This window comes from Cyprinodon variegatus, unplaced genomic scaffold (genome assembly GCF_000732505.1).
Source record: "Cyprinodon variegatus isolate N-32 unplaced genomic scaffold, C_variegatus-1.0 Scaffold91, whole genome shotgun sequence".
NCBI lineage: Eukaryota > Metazoa > Chordata > Actinopteri > Cyprinodontiformes > Cyprinodontidae > Cyprinodon > Cyprinodon variegatus.
In genome coordinates, this window is record NW_015150544.1 from 597107 (window position 1) to 617483 (window position 20377).

At 41.8% G+C, this 20377-nt stretch overlaps 1 protein-coding gene across 2 annotated transcripts; it reads left to right on the forward strand.

Moving 5' to 3' along the window:
- The first annotated feature begins 524 nt into the window (after positions 1–524).
- Positions 525–19613, forward strand: LOC107084064 (brain-specific angiogenesis inhibitor 1-like). Of its 2 annotated transcripts, XM_015373711.1 has the most exons (32): positions 525–1036; positions 3469–4346; positions 5086–5235; positions 5335–5433; positions 5521–5682; positions 5860–6024; positions 6999–7163; positions 7261–7425; positions 7527–7628; positions 7718–7824; positions 7909–8103; positions 8204–8272; positions 9220–9328; positions 9626–9769; positions 9863–9932; positions 10047–10149; positions 10567–10610; positions 11878–12004; positions 14358–14461; positions 14559–14661; positions 14763–14913; positions 15022–15091; positions 15185–15251; positions 15363–15448; positions 15566–15737; positions 15869–15964; positions 16076–16115; positions 16235–16851; positions 16949–16984; positions 17116–17220; positions 17436–17486; positions 17698–19613. In XM_015373711.1, the coding sequence occupies exons 2-32, from the start codon at positions 3647–3649 to the stop codon at positions 17893–17895; spliced, it is 4572 nt and encodes a 1523-aa protein (XP_015229197.1). In that variant the 5' UTR covers positions 525–1036; positions 3469–3646; the 3' UTR covers positions 17896–19613. The 2 variants fall into 2 exon arrangements, with proteins under 2 accessions (XP_015229197.1, XP_015229198.1); XM_015373712.1 differs by lacking the exon at positions 17436–17486.
- The last annotated feature ends 764 nt before the right edge of the window (positions 19614–20377 follow it).

Sequence of the window (20377 nt, forward strand, 5' to 3'; positions counted from 1 at the left end):
TGAATGTATGTTTTTGAACTCTAAAACACAAACATATCATATATCTTCGCGCAAATGTTTATGATGACATTCAGATATGTCGCATTGCCTTTCATCTGTAAAACAATTGATCTCTCCTCATTGCGTCCCCTGCTGCCTGCACACCTATTCCGTTGAACCTCTTTCCGGTACCTTTGGCTGTGCGTTCATATCTGCGTAGTTTGCTCTTCATTATCGTTTGTCTCCCTGCAGAGATCCCTCCTCCCTCCCTCTCTAGGTTCAGCTCCCTCCCTCCTCCTTGCGCTGACACACTCCCTCTCTCACACTTCCACGCGCACGCCTGCGCACGCGCTCGCACACATAGCCGCGTCTCCTCCGCATACTAGCCACACACTGCCCTCCCCCCTCCCCTCCCTCTGCTGTGATGCTGTCTCATTCAGCTCGCTACTCCATCCACGCACTGACTCCAACTTCAAGCCATGGGAGGGGCGGGGTGGGATATATAGCTCCGAGTGGAGGCCACAAGCTACACTGAGACTGGACCCACTTGCAGTGCAAAGACCACAAGCAAGAAGACTCCGAAGCCGGGAGTAGAAGTACCAACATTTTTTATTCTGGAGCTTAGAGAGAAACAAAGACAAACGAGAACGGACTTTCTGCTGGAGCTCCGACGAAAACCAATTTGTCCCTTCGCTATACGCCGTTTCCTTTCCTGTGAATAGGCTATAGCAGCTAAACAAAGTTGGTAGTAAACTCTTTGGAGTTTGGTTAGAGTCGCTTTAAAATTTCTTTGCTTGTGAGAGTGGACTGCACTGAAACTTGGGATCGATCCCCGCTCTGGGGTTCGAGGGGTTTGTACCTGGCGCATCCTTTCGGCGGTCTTCAAACAACTGCGAAAGTTTTTGGCCAGGAGCGCAGATCTGAAGTCTTTGAGGTCTAGTCAGACTTTTTTTTCACCGAGAGACGAACTCAGCAGCTGCTACCAGATCCGATCCAAGACGCCTGGACCGGAGCGGTTAGAGAGCCGCTGAAAAGGCTTCAAAGAAGAGTTTTCGAGGTAAGAAACAAGTGGAAAATGGATATGTCTGAATGTGATTTGTTCCTGGTGAAGTTCTGAGGAGAGAATGTGTGATGACAATCTGCTGCAGAGTTTAAAACTTCTGTGTCGCTGTCCGTGGTCCTGAAACTGTGAAACTGTCTATTCCGCTTATGTTGAATGTGCAAGCTTTTGTATGCATCTATGTTACAAAAACAGTTCATTTGAATGCAGATTTGAATAGTTTAAAACTTATACCGAGACTATATGAGCATTGGGATTGTCTTTGTGTAGACAAGGGTGGAAGGAGAAAGTTATACAGAGACAATAGGCTGCTTTATAGAACTTTCTAGTTTGCCTTTAAAGCTTGAATTATTCTAAAAGATTTGTGTGTGGTTGCAAAAGGCTGATACGGATTATTGATAATGCAACAATACTACTTCTGCAGCTTAAAGAAATAGCCTTATGAGTAATCTGGATTGTTAATTTATTTAGTTCCATTCATATCAATGCAACAAGTTGATGTTCTGTCTGCTATAAACAATGATTTATTTGCCTTTGTTAAAAATGTTTTATGTCCTGTAAAGTCTGGTGCACATTTACCTGCAACTGCCAGAACAAAGAAGAAATTTAGTTTGTATAAGTTAGAACTTATTAAGGTGTGCAAGTCTGTAAATTTTCTATCTCCAAAAGAAGTTGAGCTTTATCCAGACATTGTTATTCTTTCTGCAATATTCTATCAAATCACATCAAATGAACAATCAATACAGAAAGTAAGACACATTGACACTTAAAGCAGAATTCTAGAAAATAACTTATATCGACTTTGAAGGTATATTGATAGTTTGACTAGGAGAAATCAGTCTGAAATGTTTCACCTGTTATTTCACTGCTTTCTGGCTCTCCAAGCTTACAGACTTCTGTTTACCAGTTTATCTCTGACAGCAAATATGACAGATCCAAGCAAGTGCCTGGACATTCTTTACTCTTATAAAGTCATTTATCCTTTTACCTATCTATTCCAACTTCTAAAAAGTGTCCATGTCAGGATGAACAGAAAGAATTTCACAGATGGCAAATGTGGAGGTTTTTCACACTATCCTGCACAAAATAAGCTGTCTCCATAACAACAAACTCCCTGTTTTTTTTAAACAGCCAGTTATGCACAAAATTTGTTGTTGACGACAGCAAATGGACAAGCAATAGAAAGGGGCAGATAGGTTTAGGGAGGGTGAAAATAGTTGGGGAGGGGAGGGAGAGTTCTCCCGCCACAGCTGGACTTTTCTTTTCAAACTCGTTCTCATCAGATGCCCATTCATGGTGCTTCCGGTTGTTCAAAAGGGCGGGGGGAGAGAAAGAGGCTGACACAAGACAGAGGTCTCTGCTGCATCGCTCACAGAAATTAGACAAACAGAGAAGGGGTGAGGAGGGAGAGAGGCATCGATGGTGGGAGAGATGTGATCGTTGTAATTATGAGTACTTCACTTGAGAAGTGCAGGTGCTTCTCACAGTCATTACATTTGCTTTTGTTGTGCTGATGTTACATTGCCTTCATCTATATGATGAGCCCCACATTTATATACAGGTTTCTGCTACAGACTCAGAATTACATATTAATTTGTCATTAATAATACAATTTCTGATGCATGATATGCAGAAAATATATCATAATGAAAATGACGAACTAAATTATTAAGGCTTAACTGGTAAACATGATAAAGCACAAAACCAGCTCCAACTGCATGTAAAACGTGTTGCTGAGCAACCGCTTTTGTGAGCTACGAGAAGTCTTTCTTTTATCCTGCTTTACTTTAGTAATGCTGCGATTTAGAAATTGACCCTGCAGAGCAACTGTAGGCACACATTCATTCTGCAAGATGAAAGAAAATGCATGCATTAAACATGTTTTCTTTAAATGCATTCACCATTTTGTACATAACATATGTTAAATAACATCATTTCACTTAATGCCCTGCAAAGTAATGCTGCAAACATTGCTGGTGCACTTTGCCTGTGCAGGGTATTTTACCACCCCTCACCATGGCTGCAGAATTTTTTTTTTTTTTGCCTGTTTACCACTTATCAAGGGGAGTGAATTTCACAAATAACGGCAGAACTAAGCGTCTGCAGTCGCCAGTGGCGAAGCGTGTATGGACGTCAGACTGACGCACACAGTTAGGTGTGTGGGAGGAAAGAGCAAGAGCTTGGAGATACCAGCTTGCTGTGAAGGACTGTAATTGCTCCGCCACAGCAATTATTTTCCAAAGAACAGGGCATTTCAGATCATTCAGCGTAGCCTGAAACACTGCGATACAGATCAGACAACAACTCCTGCTGCATAAATATCAGCTTAACAATAGGTTTAATTAAAATGCATTGTATTCTGCAATGCATACTAATAGCTTTCAATCAGAAAGTACACTAACCAAGTTTTCTATGTTTTTTTTCAACAGATCCCTTTCTGAGATAACAAATAGTCTGATGCATTAAAACAAAGTAATCTTCAGAGGGGTTTGCGAAGACAATCAAGAGATCTGTATCAAGTGCAGTAACTTGCAACAAAGAAATCCAAGAAACAACAAAGTTAAAACACAGATTTCACCAACACCATCCTCAGCTTAAGCCGACCCAATGGCGTGGTCAGCTCTTACCGGCCCTTGTCTGGCCCTTATCCTGCTTTTTGGTTTGACCTGCTGCACTCCCTCAGGACCGGCCTCTGCAACCTGTGCCACTTTGGAGCAGAGCCGCTTCTTTGGTGTGTTCTCCTCCACGACCACCCTGCCCTCCGCTCCGTGTTCCTGGACCCTGCAGAACCCTGATCCACGTCGCTACAATGTCTATATGAAAATTACCAAACCCACCGAATCCTGTGTGCCCCGCCAGATCAGAACCTTCCAGTTTGACTCCTTCATCGAGACCTCTCGCACCTACCTGGGTATGGAGAGCTTCGACGAGGTAGTTCGGTTGTGCGACGCTTCCACTACTGTCACCTACCTGGAGTCAAGCAAGCAGTTCCTGCAGATCCGCAAGATGGCCCCAAGGAATGCCGTAGCAGTCGTTGGAGAAGAGCATGGTGTTAGCGAGTTTAAAGCTGAGTTTCTTGTCGTGGGGAAGAGGAACCCAAGCATGCCTGCCTGCCAGATGTTGTGCCAGTGGTTGGAGAAATGCCTGAACAGCAGTACCCACGATTATCCCTGTGGCATCATGAACACCCCCTGCCAATGCTGGGAGGCCCCAAAAAGGAAGCCAGGAAGTTGCTACAGGGGCGGTGTCTATGTTGAAAAATGCACCACTGTTCCCAAAGACAACGTACAGGATGCTGAAATTACAAGTAAGTGTGGTTTGTCTTATAAACGTAAAAAGAATAAAGAAAAATAAAAACAAAAACAATATGGCGCACAAACAAACTGATTTACCAAAGCAAAGGGGCAAGTTCTTCAAAACTAAACAACTCCATAGGCTGTGATTACCCATCAATAATTGAGGAGTGCCTAAAGAGCTGCTGGGGTTAATGATCCATGTCTGCTAAGTCAGAGTTCCTGCTCTGAAACCCTATAAAATAATGAGAATTAAATTAAAGCTGTTAGGTTTTTTGCCATTGCTTCTTTAGAGTTAAGTAACATCACCTCCTGCACCTCACACATTGCTCAGTTTTGCACCGAGACATGCACAGAGAGCCTGTTTGTCTGTCCGCCTGGAGAGGAACACAAAGACCTCACAGTCGGCTGGCAGCAAAAATCGAAGAGCTGCACTTGCTGTAACCATAGCAACATGCACTCTCACACCATCCCGACCAGGTTCCCGCCAAGTGGATAAAAGCAATCAGTTGCATTTTTAAATTAAATGTCTATCCACTAGAGTGCACAGTTCTGCACACAAAGAAAAGTCCTTGCTCATTTTCCACACATAAAGAAAATATTACTCACTTCCTGCTCTTCAACATAAAGTAAGAAAACTGAATGGTACTTTTACACAAAGGTAGTAACACGGTTTCAATGGCTGTATTTTTCGCTCAACAATTCCCAACTCTTCTAAACATTTCTTTCCCTTTTTTCTATTCCTCCCTACAGCGAGCTGGGCAGGTTGGGGCCACTGGTCCGTCTGCAGCCAGGAGTGTGGCGGCGGAGTCCAGGTGCGCAGCCGAACCTGCCAGCCACAAGATGGAGTTTGTGAGGGAACAGTGGAGGAAGGCCGTGCCTGCAACATTAATTCGTGCATTAGTAAGCTATAATCTTGTCATTAAATCAGAAACACTGATGCAGGTGTTTGGTCTGTAAATCTATAATTCTTCTTTTTGTTTTTTTTTTCCCCTCTCATAGGCAAAGAGAGGAACAGGAGCCAAGGACTTCGTGCCATTATTGGGCTGAAAAGAGACAACATTGATGAGTCCCACCCTGGAGTTGTTGCAACTCAGACTGGTGAGTTGACAAAAAGGTCCTCCCACAAATAGATGACTAAAGTAGAGCAACACAACCCTCTAACCTTAGGTGTTAATCTCATAACAGATGCAAAGACAGATGAGTGGACCTCATGGAGTGCATGTTCAGTCACTTGCGGAGAGGGCTGGCAGAGCCGCTCCCGCCTCTGTGCCACTTCTTCCTTCACCACCCAGTGCACCGGATCCCTGCGTGAGAACCGACCATGCAACAGCACAGTTGCCTGTCCTGGTGAGTGTATGAATCCTAACATGAGCATGAGATAAAGCTACCTTGACAAGGAAGAACATTTAAGCCTTAACTAACAAGTTCCCCAGTAAGCATTATGATAAAGAGGAGCTCTCAGAAAGTTGTCAAGAGTCTCTTAGAGTCTAAACTATTTTCTGCATTTTCTTCACTTGTTTGCAGTGGATGGTACTTGGTATGAGTGGACCCCCTGGAGCCTGTGCTCCTCCACATGTGGCCGCGGTTACCGTGACCGTACTCGCACCTGCAAACAGCCCAAGAATGGAGGACAGACTTGCCGTGGCCCCACAAGACAAACCAAGTTCTGCAACATTGCTGTCTGCCCAGGTGAATAGCATATCTTTTACTATGACTTTTGGGGGGGGGGGGGGTCTAAATATTTCCTTTAGAGCCCAGATCGTTTTGTTAAAATTCCAGGGTAACAAGCTCAGGATGTGATGATTAACCCTTCATCTGACTTATTCAGTTATGAGAGCCTAATTAAGTCACCTAATTGTAGCAGCATCACCAAAACTGCAGTGGCAGGTTGCAATTTCATCTGAGTCACCAGAATAAAAGCGTCTGTGGATGTTAGTCAGTGGCCTCATAACAGCTGCCTGTGACTCACTCCTCCATCATGGTCATTCGGCCCTTAGAAGTCACTATTCTATCGCAGCGCCTACTCATGTGCACAAAAGTTTTATCACTGAAGTTACTGCAGCACTGTTTTCTTTTAGACAAACATGCAAAATAGATTTTCATTGTAATTACACCTTATTACCAACAGGAGTCTCTGTTTAAGAAAACTGAGTCATTACTTCAAGATAATTTAGTTTTTTGTTTTTTTTACCTCACAGGAAATTAGGTTTAAGATTAGTGCCATTTGATTAGTGGATGTAATAGGAATGTTATTTACAAATTGATTTTTACAGTAGAAACACATTTCAGTTGCAATTATTATTTTTTATGTGAGGCCTCTTTCAAGGCTTAAATTACCAGTCTAAGTTTTCCAATTTCATCATTCAATTATTATTCTTTTTATTATATGTCCCTGAATTGTATTACAAGCACAAAATCATAATTGCATCCATAAAAGGGCTAGAATTATTAAGCTTTAAAATTGCAGGTCAGAGTTTGAACTTGACAGTTGAAATGCTGTTAACTTTGATCTGTCTTTCTGTTGAGATTAAGCTCAGAGTAATTAGGTCATGTTAGCTGTTAATATTGCCAGTGAGTTTGTCATGATGTCTGTTGAGCCCAGAGGGTCTGTCTTGTCCCTGCTATGCGCATAACTCTGTACACACTCCTCTGCTTCCCTCTAGTGGACGGATCCTGGAATGATTGGTCCGCCTGGACCACCTGCTCTGCCTCTTGCTCCAATGGCACCATGCAGAGAACCAGGGAGTGCAACGGACCATCTTATGGTGGCTCAGAATGCCATGGTGGCTGGAAAGAGACAGCAAACTGCTTCCTGAAAGAATGCCCTGGTTTGTTATTAAAATAAATCCTAGATCCAAGTTTTGCTTTTTATTTATCAGGGAAGAAAAAATGATACTTAAATGTGTAATATCTTAATGTCTGCAGTTAATGGAACCTGGCATCCATGGAGCTTATGGGGAAGCTGCAGCAAGACCTGTGGTGGAGGCATCCAGCAGAGACAAAGGGTCTGTGAGGGGCCTTTCTTCGGAGGAGAACCTTGCCCCGGTGAAACCAGAGAGCAGAAGCGCTGCAATGAGAAGAGATGCCCTGGTTAGTGTCTCCAGCTCAATGAATAAATAAAATCTTTTTTTTTTTAATCCAAAAGCAAACAGAAAAGTTATCATGCAAACACATTTGTTTTAATGTTTTAGAGCCCCATGAGATCTGTCCTGAGCAGAACACCGGAGACATTGTTTGGAAGAAAACCCCTGCTGGAGATGTTGCTGCCGTTTCCTGCCCTGTTGATGCCTCTGGTACTTTAAAAATCTGACGTTGCAGACTTTTCATATTTATTCCCCAGCTACATTAAAACTAAACCAAAGATTTTTCATTTTATCAACAGGTCTGATTCTGCGTCGCTGCACCCTCGACGCTGTGGGTCTTGCTTCTTGGGAGAACCCCACCTACATCCAATGTGTTTCCAAGAACTATGAAAATATTCAGATGCTGGTAGGCCTCCTCACGATTAAAGTGCTAAAGATGCATTGATTGGTGTGTAAAAAAAATGATATAAATCCTTATTACTCTCCACAGTCAAGGGACTACATCTCCAAAGCACAGATAGGACAAAGTGTTGATGGTGTCGCTGAGGTGATTTCCCGCTTGAGATTCTCGTCTGATGAAAAAGCCAAGTACAGCGGTGACCTTTTGGCTATCATGGAAATCCTGAAGAACACCACAGAGGTGTACAAGGGAACAAGGCTGAGGCTGAGCAATGCTGATGTTGAGGTACGAGATCCTTAAATTTAAAGTTAATAAAAAGGAAAAAAATAGTTTCTAATCAAGATGGACTTGTTGCCTTCTCACACCTCTACTTTTGTATTTGCAGAACTACGTCCAGACCATCAGCAACCTTTTGAAGGAGGAACATCGTGACAAATGGGAAGAGGCACAACTGGTGAGTGATAAGAAGGTGTGACTGTGTGTGGATTCATAAGAGCAAAGGGGAAAAAAGATAAGTCTATTTTGCTAAGGTTACCTAAATGGGATGAGTGTGTGAAGAAGGGAACCAAGAAAATACTAGCAAGAGAGTACATGAGAATAAGGGGAACATAGACTACATCTCTAATAAAATAATAATGTATTCACCCAAACCATTAAGTTTAAACAGAAGTTGCCAAAAAAAAGCTCTAAATGAAATGTGCAGACAATTACTCATCATATTTGTTCAGATTAGCTCGAACAGAACTTTGTCACGTTTGACCAACTGTTGTCAAACCTCCTCCGCAGTCCCATGACGCTTGTAATGTTCCTGCAAGTTTCCCAAGAAAGACCCACCTCCCCCCAAAAAAGAAGTTGTAATAGACACACACTTTCATGGACAAACTGATCTGAGACCAGGAGGTCCAGTTACCGCGGCTACTGTCTCTCTCTCTGAATCAGGGAAAATCACTACTCCCACTCTGCAATCTGCGCATCTCCATGCCATCCCACATACTGACAGCTACTGCTGTATAGAAACAGAGACAGAACACCACATGCAAAAGCACACACCTCGCGCCCACGTCGCTGTTCTTCTGCGTCAGAGACACGCAAGTCAGGTGGCCCTCCCTTTTCACTGAGAGAAAAAGAGACAGGACAGAAAAAAAATACAGAGTATGAATCAACAGCCTCCCCATTTATGGCCATGCGGAAGTTCTGTGGTTGCATAGCAGCAAGAATTGTGCGTTTTTTCCTCTCTTTTCAGTCAGCTGCTGAGCGCTCTGAGAAAATATGTACTGGCTGGAACCTGTGCATCCATAAATAATCACTAAAGTGTGGCCATGCTTAACTAAGAAAATAAAAAAGATTCATATTCTGCTATTTCTGAATGTTCTTTTTTTTCCCATCTTCTCTCACTTGTAGATGGGTGCCAACATCAAGGGGTTCCTTCGCCTTGTCGAGGACTTTGTGAACATGATCGGCACACAAATGAGCGGCTTTCAGGACATTTATGAGGTCACAGAGAATTTAGGTGAGCCTCGTTTCTCAGGTTGAATAATTTGTCCTTCGTTATAAGGGAAAATCCTCACTCCAGATGCTTTTTATCAATTTGATAGACAATCAAGTCCTTCAGCTGCAATCTGCAAAATGTTAAATTTGGAAATAGGAGCAGATTTGACAAAAATTTACGAATCTGGGAGATTCTGTAAAACTAATTACAAATGCACAGAGCAGAGAAGATTGCATTATTTCGATTTAAGAACTTAAAATATTATGAGGGTACCTACTCATAATTAACCCTTTGAATTAAATTATTTTCTCCCTTTAGTGCTGAGTATCCACAAGCGGCCAACATCCACAAGCTCTAACTTCACCTTCCCAGTAAAGGGCTGGAGAGGGATGCTGGATTGGGTTAGGAACTCTGAGGAGAAGATCTCTGTGGCCCGTGATGCTTTGTCACTCAAATCAACTGGTAAGAACATATAAATGAAATAAATTAGTGTTAAAAAAAAACTGCATGTTAGGTTCATATTTTAGACTGAATGGAATTTTGCTTCATTTTCAGATGGCAATGATGCCTTTGTGACTGGCATTGTCCTCTACAGAAACCTTGCTTCAATTATGTCCTTCCAGAGGTAACTTTACTGTTTTATAACTTATATTAACACTCCATCTCACTACGTTTTTATTTCCCTGTCTTACACATCTGAGATCAAGCTTTGACAGTGAAATATGCTCTTCCTTTACAGTAACACCACCCTGCTCAACTCCAAGGTGGTAACTGTGATTGTTAAACCCGACCCGACTCTCCTGTCCACCCCTGTCGAGATCGAGTTCCCCCACCTGTACAATGTGAGTCCCTAATGATCAGCCTAATGGAAAAACATCAGCCTCCCTGTGGGTGTTTGTGCAGCAAAGTGCACAGAGAGACTGACATTTTCCTGACATTTGATGCAACACTTAGACTTTAGCATCAGCTTGTGGCAGCTGAGACCTGGAAAACATTTCAGAAGCAACCAAATGGTCACTTGATGATGAGAAATCATGCGCAATAATTAGAGTCTGCAGCTGATAGGCGGCTGTTTTTAGTTTAGTTAATGCATCAAAAGGGTTGGGAGAGGGAAAAAAAAGAACATGTGAGCATGTTGCTGCCAGCAAGCTGTTGCATTTCACACATTTGTAGCAAGGTGTCCCCAGCCTACAGTACATGGTTCCATCTTTACAGAGAGATTCCTCACACTAACCTTCTCCATCTGCCTCTTCTTGCAGGACACTGTGAATGAAACATGTCTGTCATGGGATGAGAGCGAAAGGTAAGTGTTAGCTGATGTTTTTGAACATGCATCCAATCATCTCTCTCATCTGTTTTCCTAAGTAAAAAAGATGGTTTTCTTTTTCGTTTTTGAGTTACAATTGCCCTTCTTGACTGGTTCCTTTCAGGCAAGAATCTGCCACCATTTGAAACCTATTTAAAAGACAGAAATTGTCATTCCACCTCTTACTCTTGTTAGTCACTATTGACTAAGAGTACCAAGAAAAACAGCAACACATGCAAGCTGACCCTTAGACTTGATCGATTGGCACAGTTACAGGTAGTCAGACAATAAGAAATCAAAATAAAGGTTTTCAGAGCAGCTGGTTTGCAGCCAATTTCAATCTTTAAAGTTTTCTGAACTTAAAATCTAATTTTACTTTTCAGTTATAGACCCTTACAGTGTGGAAAGATTTTCAGCAGGAACAATGAGAAATTAAAATTCACAACTACCACACACCCAGAGCTGAGGTATGCAAGATTAGGAAAGAAAATGTAATTACCTCATAAACCTTTAGAGGGGGGCATATGCCTCTAGTCAAATTAGATTCAGTTTAAACAGCAAATGTGATTAATGCACCAACACAGGCAGGGTAGAGCCCTGGCTAACAACAGCTTTACTACAGCTCTACAGATTTTAATGATAATAAAGCAGGTACGCAGAATGCAGCTTTGCTCAGATGCCACTGTAGAAAAGCTTCTCAATGTTTCAACCATAGCCTGAACCTTCTGGCTATATGATACCAATCAAAAGCTGGGGGTTCTTCAGATATTTGGACCTGCAACAAACAAATACATTCAGTGTTGCATAGTATAATCCCTCAAATAAAAATGCCAACAATGTATGCTGCATGTTATACTCTTATAATGGGACACTTTGTTCCTGGTTCAACATGAGGTGAATACATGCTGTAGTTGATTATAATGAGAAAACATTGGATAATAGTCATGAATTGTGTCTCTATTAATCATTATGCAAATTTCAATTAATCACATGTATCCTAAAATGCATTTTTGTATCTCAAGTGACAAGAACACATCTTTTCTTTCTATTAGAAGTCAAATGTTGGCGGTATTTTAATTAAATGATAATGGGCCACAAAAAATTCAGCTTGTTAAAATTTTGTTTATTCTTATAAATCCTTTTTTTTTTTTTTTCTATATTTCCCCATTTCATATTGATTTAAAAATACATTCTAAATAAAAAACGTTGAGATGAGAGATTTGTCAGATCTCTCCTAACTCCCCCTCTCCTCTCTCTTGTGCAGCTCCTCTCTCCTTGGCTCTTGGTCTGCTCGGAGCTGCAGAGCGGTGCCCGTTCATTCACACAGAACCAAATGCGTGTGTGACAGCCTCTCCACCTTCGCCATTTTAGCGCGCGTCAACTTCGACTCGGTAAGTCTCCTCTCTGTTCCCTAGAACAGCTTATTTTTTCTCCCTATTTCCCCTCTCCATCACACGATGTGCATGCTAAATGTCTCCCGCAGTGTGAATGTGGTGCAGAATGAATAGGGACTTGTTGTTTGCCAGTGAGGGGCTTTGCAGCAGCGCTCCTTTGTCTCCGTACAGGTGCCGCGGCTCAGACAACCTGCGCGTTTCTCCACTGAAAAAAAGGATAATTGAGCAACATGTTGCGGTTTTATTTTCTACTAGAAAAAAAAACATTTATTTTTTATAGAAAAATATTTAAATTGCGATTGCAGTAATCACTCTTTAATCAGCACAGAAGCAAAAAGTCATCATATAAAAAGAAAACAAATATCCATTGCATGCGTACTTAAAGAGTAACCATTATGCATGGCTTTATTCCATGCGCAAAATCAATCTAGATTGTGCAGCTTCTATACAATTGTTATATTGGACGTTGAAACCTGTCAAGAAATGAGAAATTGTTATTGGAAAATCTAATTAATATACATATTTTTAATCCCACCGCTTTGTTTTTTGCATGGTTTGCAGATAACATGCAATCTAATACTGCATTTGTTGCATTATTTGTGTTCTTTTACTCTCCAACTTGTTTACATCTCAGATTTGACTTGAGTTGCTGCTAAACAGCACCCCCCCCTCCTCTCAACATCCCCACCAGCGTAGAAATACAAATAATTAAAAGAAAGGCAGCACAGCCAATCAATCCCTAAGCCAATATCTATGAATTTTCAATCACATGCACCCCCACCCTCCTCCTGCTTAGACTTCTCCTTCTCCGTTGGTCTCAGCAGCAAGATTTAAAATGCCAGAGATGCAGACCAATGAGAGACAGACGTCTGGTCATGCATGGATGGCAATGCACTCCCCCCCCACCTCCCAGCATAACCTCCACCACATCATGCCTTTTCATCTTTTCTTCCTTTGATGTGAGCTGTGGACATATTTAATAACAGCTTCTTCCACGAAGAACACCAGAGAGATTTGAGGAGTAGAAAAGGGAAAAATGAGGGCGTGAGCTTTGAAAGAAAACAGCCAGATGTTGCAGGGTGTTAGTTAGCTGTTATTTCATTTTCTTGAAACAAAAATATCCACACAAAAGCACTCAATATATTACTTATTGCTGCAGATGCTCTTGACCGCTCCTGATATAAAGTTTTAAAGAGTGGTGGTCTTTTAGCACCTTTTTCAAAATGAGAGCACACGATCCAGTCAAGGACATGCTTCATATGTAGGTCCAACTGGCTGTCTGGAGCTCACTTAGCTGAGGGAGCAAGATTCGACCCAGATAGAGAGAGGAAAGGAAATAGGACACAGTGTCTTAACTGTATTACACCCCAGATTCCCTGCCAGTATAGGGAAAATCATCCAGTTTTAATTTCTTCCCAACTGGTACTAATGCTACCTAAGCTAAAGTTTATTTAATTTCTGTCTTCTTTGTTGAAGGATATTCAGTTTCTTACCTCTTAAAAACATGTCAGAGGTTTCCCCTCTTTTTGCTCTCTTAGAACATTAATAGTACTATAATGACAACACTACAGCAAGGAGGGAGCCTTAATAATTCTCATCCTGCTCACTCTTTGAGGTGATGACAACTGGATTAGAGGTGTGAGAGTAGCTGGAAGCCTCATCAAAAGCCTGGAGAGTAAGTGTGAGATAGATGAGCGGGGGGGACCAGCAATTATCAGCCAGGGGGGCTTTGTGAAGCTGAGATTTGTGCATCCAGGAGTGACCCGCTGACATGTGCCGCAAGTTAGACAGGCGGTAAAACAACCCCTACCTCTGTCTTATCTAACATAAGCTTGGCGCCAGCAGCCATGTTGCAGCACACAATGGCCAGCGCCGTTGGCAGCAACAATGGGTGCTAAGTTGCTTTTAGAGATCAGAAGGGGCTGGCGGTAGCACATTAACGTACACGTGATAATGGTCCACCTGTTCTCCCGCAGCCTCCCAGGTGTAAAAGAGAAGCTGCAAGTTGGCATCACAATATTGAGAACATGCCGAACAGGAACCACACAACAGCAACGTATTTGAACTTGCTCCCCCACTAAAGGAAAGGCAAACCATTTGTTAGTTCAGCCCTCCTTCTTTTAGACACATTCACCTTGGGGTCACCTTGCCTGAGCCGCGGCCTGATTGTGCCATTCAGCTGTTTGCCTTGAGGGAGCCGTCTGCTCTTCCAGATAGTGCTCAACCAGAGGCTTTCTCTTCTGTCCAGTGTGTGTGTGAGCAAAACTGGTTTGCCTGGTGCATGACTGCTTATGTGTGTTAGTAATCACCGCTAACAGGTATGTTTTTGCTCTTGTCTTCCCCTCTACAGATCATGGACAAGGCAAACCTCCCGTCTGTTACCCTCATCGTCGGCTGTGGGGTCTCTTCCCTTACCCTGCTGCTCCTCATCATCATTTATGTCTCTGTTTGGAAGTAAGTACGCATACAAGCAAACCAGCCTCTAATTTTACAGGATATGTTATGATATATCATCCAACCCCTAAACTTCTTTTATATCTTTTACTTTCAGGTACATTCGCTCAGAGCGTTCCGTTATCCTCATCAACTTCTGCCTCTCCATTATATGCTCAAACGCCCTCATTCTTGTTGGACAAACCCAGGCTCGCAACAAGGTAAGCTGTGCCCCAAATCGGATCCACGCCATCTTCATTATCTCTCAGACTCAGATTTCTCACTGTACCTCTCTCTCTCTGATTCACACTTGTCCCCACAGGTCGTATGCACTCTTGTAGCTGCCCTGCTCCACTTCTTTTTCCTCTCCTCTTTCTGCTGGGTCTTGACAGAAGCTTGGCAGTCCTACATGGCTGTCACTGGTCGTCTGCGCAACCGCATCATTCGCAAGCGCTTCCTGTGCTTGGGCTGGGGTACGAGGACATGTCTTTTTATGCATTGCATTTCTTGTCACTCCCGTAGAAGTTTTCCTTTATTCTTTATCCTGCTCTAATCAAAATGCATATTCTGTTTATTTGCAGGACTTCCTGCTCTGGTGGTAGCTGTGTCTGTGGGCTTCACTAAAGCTAAGGGATATGGCACTGTCAACTAGTAAGCTCATAGTCTATTCTTACTTCTTATTTTTATTCTTCCTTCTATTTGACAGAAACAATGATTAATAACATTTTTCTTTCCCTTTTTTAGCTGCTGGCTGTCCCTTGAAGGTGGACTCCTTTACTCTTTCGTTGGACCCGCTGCTGCTGTTGTTTTGGTACGTGTTCTAAACTTTGATCCCCAAGTTCTAGAGATTTCACATGCTGTATCTTAAATCCATTACCTATCAATTCATATACTTACTGATACATGCTTTTTTCCCTAACAGGTGAATATGGTCATCGGTATTCTAGTCTTCAACAAGCTCGTATCCAAGGATGGGATCACTGATGTGAAACTGAAGGAGAGAGCTGGGTAGGTCTCATCATGCTAATCATACAACAATTTTCATTAATCTACTGAAGCATGCAAATGAGTATGAGAGTCCAAAGCACTAATCCGATCATTTGTTCTCTTTTCTTCCCTCTGCAGGGCATCACTGTGGAGCTCCTGTGTGGTTCTCCCTCTCCTTGCCCTCACCTGGATGTCAGCCGTCTTGGCCATCACTGACCGGCGCTCCGCTCTTTTCCAGATCCTCTTTGCTGTTTTCGACTCTCTGGAGGGTTTCATCATTGTCATGGTACACTGCATCCTGCGTAGAGAGGTAAGAAGGCAATAATGCAAAACAACTTAAAAGGAATGAAGATAAAAAAATGAAAGTCTGTATTTTTGCTTTTTTTATCAGGTAACATGAATGTTTTTAACAATTTCTTGAATATTTGGTGTCTCCATTAGGTTCAGGAGGCTGTAAAGTGCAGAGTAGTTGATCGCAAAGATGATGGGAATGGAGACTCTGGAAGTTCTCATCACAATGGCCACCCTCAGCACATGGTGAATAATTTGGCCGATTGCCTTTTTAATATCTTGAGTGCTTTTGAAATGTATTCCTAAATGAATATATGCATGCATAAAGCACTAATAGTGTTTTTCTCCTTTTATCAGCAGTCTGATAATGAAAAAGATGGAGACTCAAACAGACAAGGTAAGGCCAGCACTTAAAACACCCTTGCTTGAATCTAAAGTTCGAAAATATATTGATTTTATTTTTATTTAAGGCATTGTTTCCTATCAATAAATCTTCTATTCTTTTTTTCCTTAAAGGAATGAAGAGCTCTTCTGAAGAAAAGATGCCCCCTCCTCAGATGCCACTCCCAATGGGCTCCAACTTCCACACCCTACCATCCAAGGGCAGCCACATGCAGGCTGTTCCCGAGTACGCCAGTCACACTCTCACCCTGAAGAGAGAGAAAAGCCGCCTGGCCGGAGGGGTGGACCCCTCCTGCGGTAACCCTGTCTATGTCTGCGAGGGGGAGCTCTTTAAGCAACTGGATGCGGACCTTGTTCTTGCTCAGGCCGAGGGTAGCATCTCTGATGTCAGCGGATATGTCCTCATGCCCAACACCACATCCACTCTGAGGGCCAAACCCAAAGACGACCCCACAAAGTATAACATCAGCGTAGACCAGCTGCCACAGGCCAGGCTTATGCACCTTGGCGGACCCTTTGCAGAGCCCCAGGCTGCCTTCGGGATAGGCTCAATCCCAGCTGACCAGGTCAGCGTGTCATACTCAGAGAGGGACTCGCCTATCCAGAACATCCACAACATGTCCAGCGAGTCACACATCACCCACAGCAGCTTGGAGAACACCTTTGAGTCCATGAACTCAATGATGTCAAAGAGCGAGACCATCTCCACTCTGTCTATGAGCTCCTTGGAGGTAGGAGGGAATGAGGTTACCGCTTTATTCATTTTTTAAAAATGTTTAACATGTTTCAAAGTCTAAACTCCAATCTTTCTCTACTGTTACTTTGTAGCGACAGAAATCCCGTTATGCAGAGCTGGACTTTGAGGTAAATATATATATATTTTTTTATTGTCAATAAAAGTAATAATTATAAGTTTAAAAACCTTTCCCCAAATTGTGCAGACGTACATGTTGTATACACTGCTAATATTGTAAATGTTTTTTCTGCCTCTCTAGAAAATCATGCACACCAAGAAGCGCCATCAGAACATGTTCCAGGACCTGAACAGGAAAATGCATCACACTGAGAAAGACAGGGAGTCTCCTGCATCTGATAGCAAGGTAAGACTTCATCCTATTACGCTCATCATCTACTTCCACAGTCATTTTCAAGAAATAATGGACACATAGTTAAAACAAGAGGCAATAATACCTAAAAACAAAGATAATTGAAAGAAAAATGACCTTTAAATTGAGGTGCAACATGGTGTCATGAACTAATGTTGTTGTTACCTGGAGGTCATTTGAATAAGGATGTATTTTCTTCCTTCTTACAGTCTGTGAGATGGAGTGTGTCTTCTGGAGGAAGTGACAAAACAAACCACAGCGTGAGTGTTTATATACAACCTCACACTCTCTAAATGTCTTCCCCGTACATGAGACACAACTTCCTATAGTTCAAAGCCTCAAAGAAGGAGTTATTTCTCTGACTTTCCATCATTAAAAGCTCATTTCACTTTTTCAAATGATATAACTGAATTGCTATTCTATAGTGAAGTGACACCAGTTCTAAACGCTCCTCCCTTTCTGCCTTAACAGGACAAACAGCAGGCTCAGATGGACAGGTCGTGGGAAGCGGTCCGGGGGATACCTCAGTCGCCCCCTGCATGGGTACGCAAAGACATGGAGCCTCTCGCCGCCTCACCTCTGGAGATTCACTCTGTAGAGTGGGAGAAGACAAGCACCACCATCCCTCTGGTGGGGCAGGACATTATTGACCTGCAAACAGAGGTCTGAGATGGAGTAGGGGGGCCTAGCGAAGCCGCCTTGTTTCACCTCAGTCACCTTTTTTGGTTTTGGGATGGAATCCTTTCATGGATGAAGGTAGAGCAACCAAAAAAAGGGAAGAAGTAGCTTGCAGAATCATTGTCTTCAAACCCTCAGCCAGAGCTGGAAGGAAGAAGGGATGGAGTGTTGGGGTGGCGGAAACGGGAATGTTTAATGTAGCTTCTCAGTGTGGACTCTCACCAGAGCTCAAAGAAGGGGTAAGCGGAGCGGTCAGTGGCGTCCACGGACTGGGACTGTCTGTGGCTCCATAGACGCTTCCCTCCGGAGTTTTCCTGGACCCCCACTATCCGGGGTTTTAGAAGATATGCTTGACATGTCTGTGCTTCTCTTTTTTTCCTTCAAATCAACTTTGGAGTGAAAAATCAATTAACATTGAAATAAAAAAAAAACGGTGCGTGTCCTCCCTGCTTCTCGGGAGACACAGCCAGAACTCTCTTCCAAAATGAGACAAAGGCAAAAGAAGAAAAAAAAGGGATTTCATACTCCAATATGTTGGACTTTGGTAAATGGGCACACAATTTATTTTGTTTTGGTGCAGTGTTTCTTTTTTCCTCATTATGAGCTTGTTAGCACCAGAATCCAACAATATCAAGCAGAAAATGAGACTCTTTGCTGAGACTGAAACATTTCTGTGAAACTAGAAGGCAAGTTTAATCATCTTGTTAGTGCTTCTTGCAGTGTTTGTCATTACTATTTTGCATTATTTCCAGTGTGATTTCCCTCTTTTACTTTATTCCCCCTTTAAGTCATTACTATTGATTAATAGTATCTAAAGTAGAAAAGAAACCAGAATTGAATGCATCCATAATGTGTTGTGAGCCCAGACGGACTGCATTGGGACAAACATATTGAGTGGTGATGGAAGCCCTGGTTGGTTGAATTTCCTGGTTTCTAAAGTATTCTGCTTCGGAACCAAAACACCAGCACCAGGACGAACACAGACTCTCACGTGGAAAGAGCAGTGCACTCTTGGGAATTGCTGGATGGATAACTGGCACAAAGATGCAGGCTCTTCCATGTCGTACATGCGGAACTTGAAGGCCCTTTCATCATCGCCCGCTTTTGTTTCTCAGCCTTGCAGGACTCTTGGACTGAGCAGAGACTTCAACACATTTTGTGTTTTCAGCCATCAGTGTGTAACAGTGCAATATGATGGGCGCTTGATGCTCAAGCAATGACTGATATTATGATCTAGGCAGAGTTTTTTCCTACCGATATTTCAAAATTTTTATACCATCTTCCATATATATTTACAGAGCAAATAGATGCTTTATGAGAATATTGTATTAGGAATTTATTCACTAGAGATTTGTTTGCACAATACTCCATATTTGGAGTTCTCTGTGTGAAAGTTAATCATTGCTCTATATTTTAAAAAATGATAATATAGATTGAATGAGCCTCTGATTATCTCCTAACTGTTCTTCAGGATAATTGTTATTGCTCTCAGCTGTAAAGCAGTGGGTAATATAACCTCATGTCTTCTGTAACAGTGTGTTACTATAACTCGACTGTATGTTCTACCAGCCAATCCCTAATGTCTGTTTCTTTTTTACAGTTTTTCTTGTCCTGCCTAAAACCCAACTTTAGTTATGTTGAGTATTTTTTTGTCAAGATTTCTGTTTTAACCAGTGTAAATGTACAGTTTTCACAGCACAAAAATGAATGTGAATTATTTCTAATAAAAAAAATCTATAACAAATAATCTGAATCTTTTGCTCTCTTTTATTATTGATTCATCACATCTGATTAAGGCCTTAATTCAGAGTTCAAATGCCAATTTAGACTGACTTAAAACTAGTTTATGTAATTTAAAATCAGAAGTTACACATATGTATTTAGGACAGATAGGATGACACATTTAAGCTTTTTAAGTGTTTAAATACTTATGATGAAACTTATGATTTTTTTAGCTAACCTTTTAAAATAAAATTGTTATTAAAGGATTACAAAATTAATTGAGATCAACAGTGATTTATCTCTTTAGGAGACAGTTATTGACAACCTCCATGAGAAGAGTAAGGCCTTTGTTAAATTCTGGTACAGAGCTGTATCCAGTATCATATCAAATAACATCCATATCAAAGTTAAGTTTAGTGTAATGAAAAAAGGTAGTACAAAAGGGCGCAATAACCATTTTGAAGGATGTTAAATGTATTCAGATCCACTTGTGTTTAATTTTTACAGCCAGCAAAAACCATCGAAATGTGCCTTTTGAATAATTGTGATGTTTTTGTTTCATAGAATTTAAAACTATTCTTAAGAAGACAAAGAAAAAAGAAAAAAAAACCCCTTTTTTTTTTAAAATATGATATGAAGAACAAAAGCATACAATTCAATCAGTATGATTTTGTACTGTTATAGAGGATAATTTAATGTAAATCTTAAAATTTTAATTCATAGCATGAAGATACATAATTTCTTATTGTTG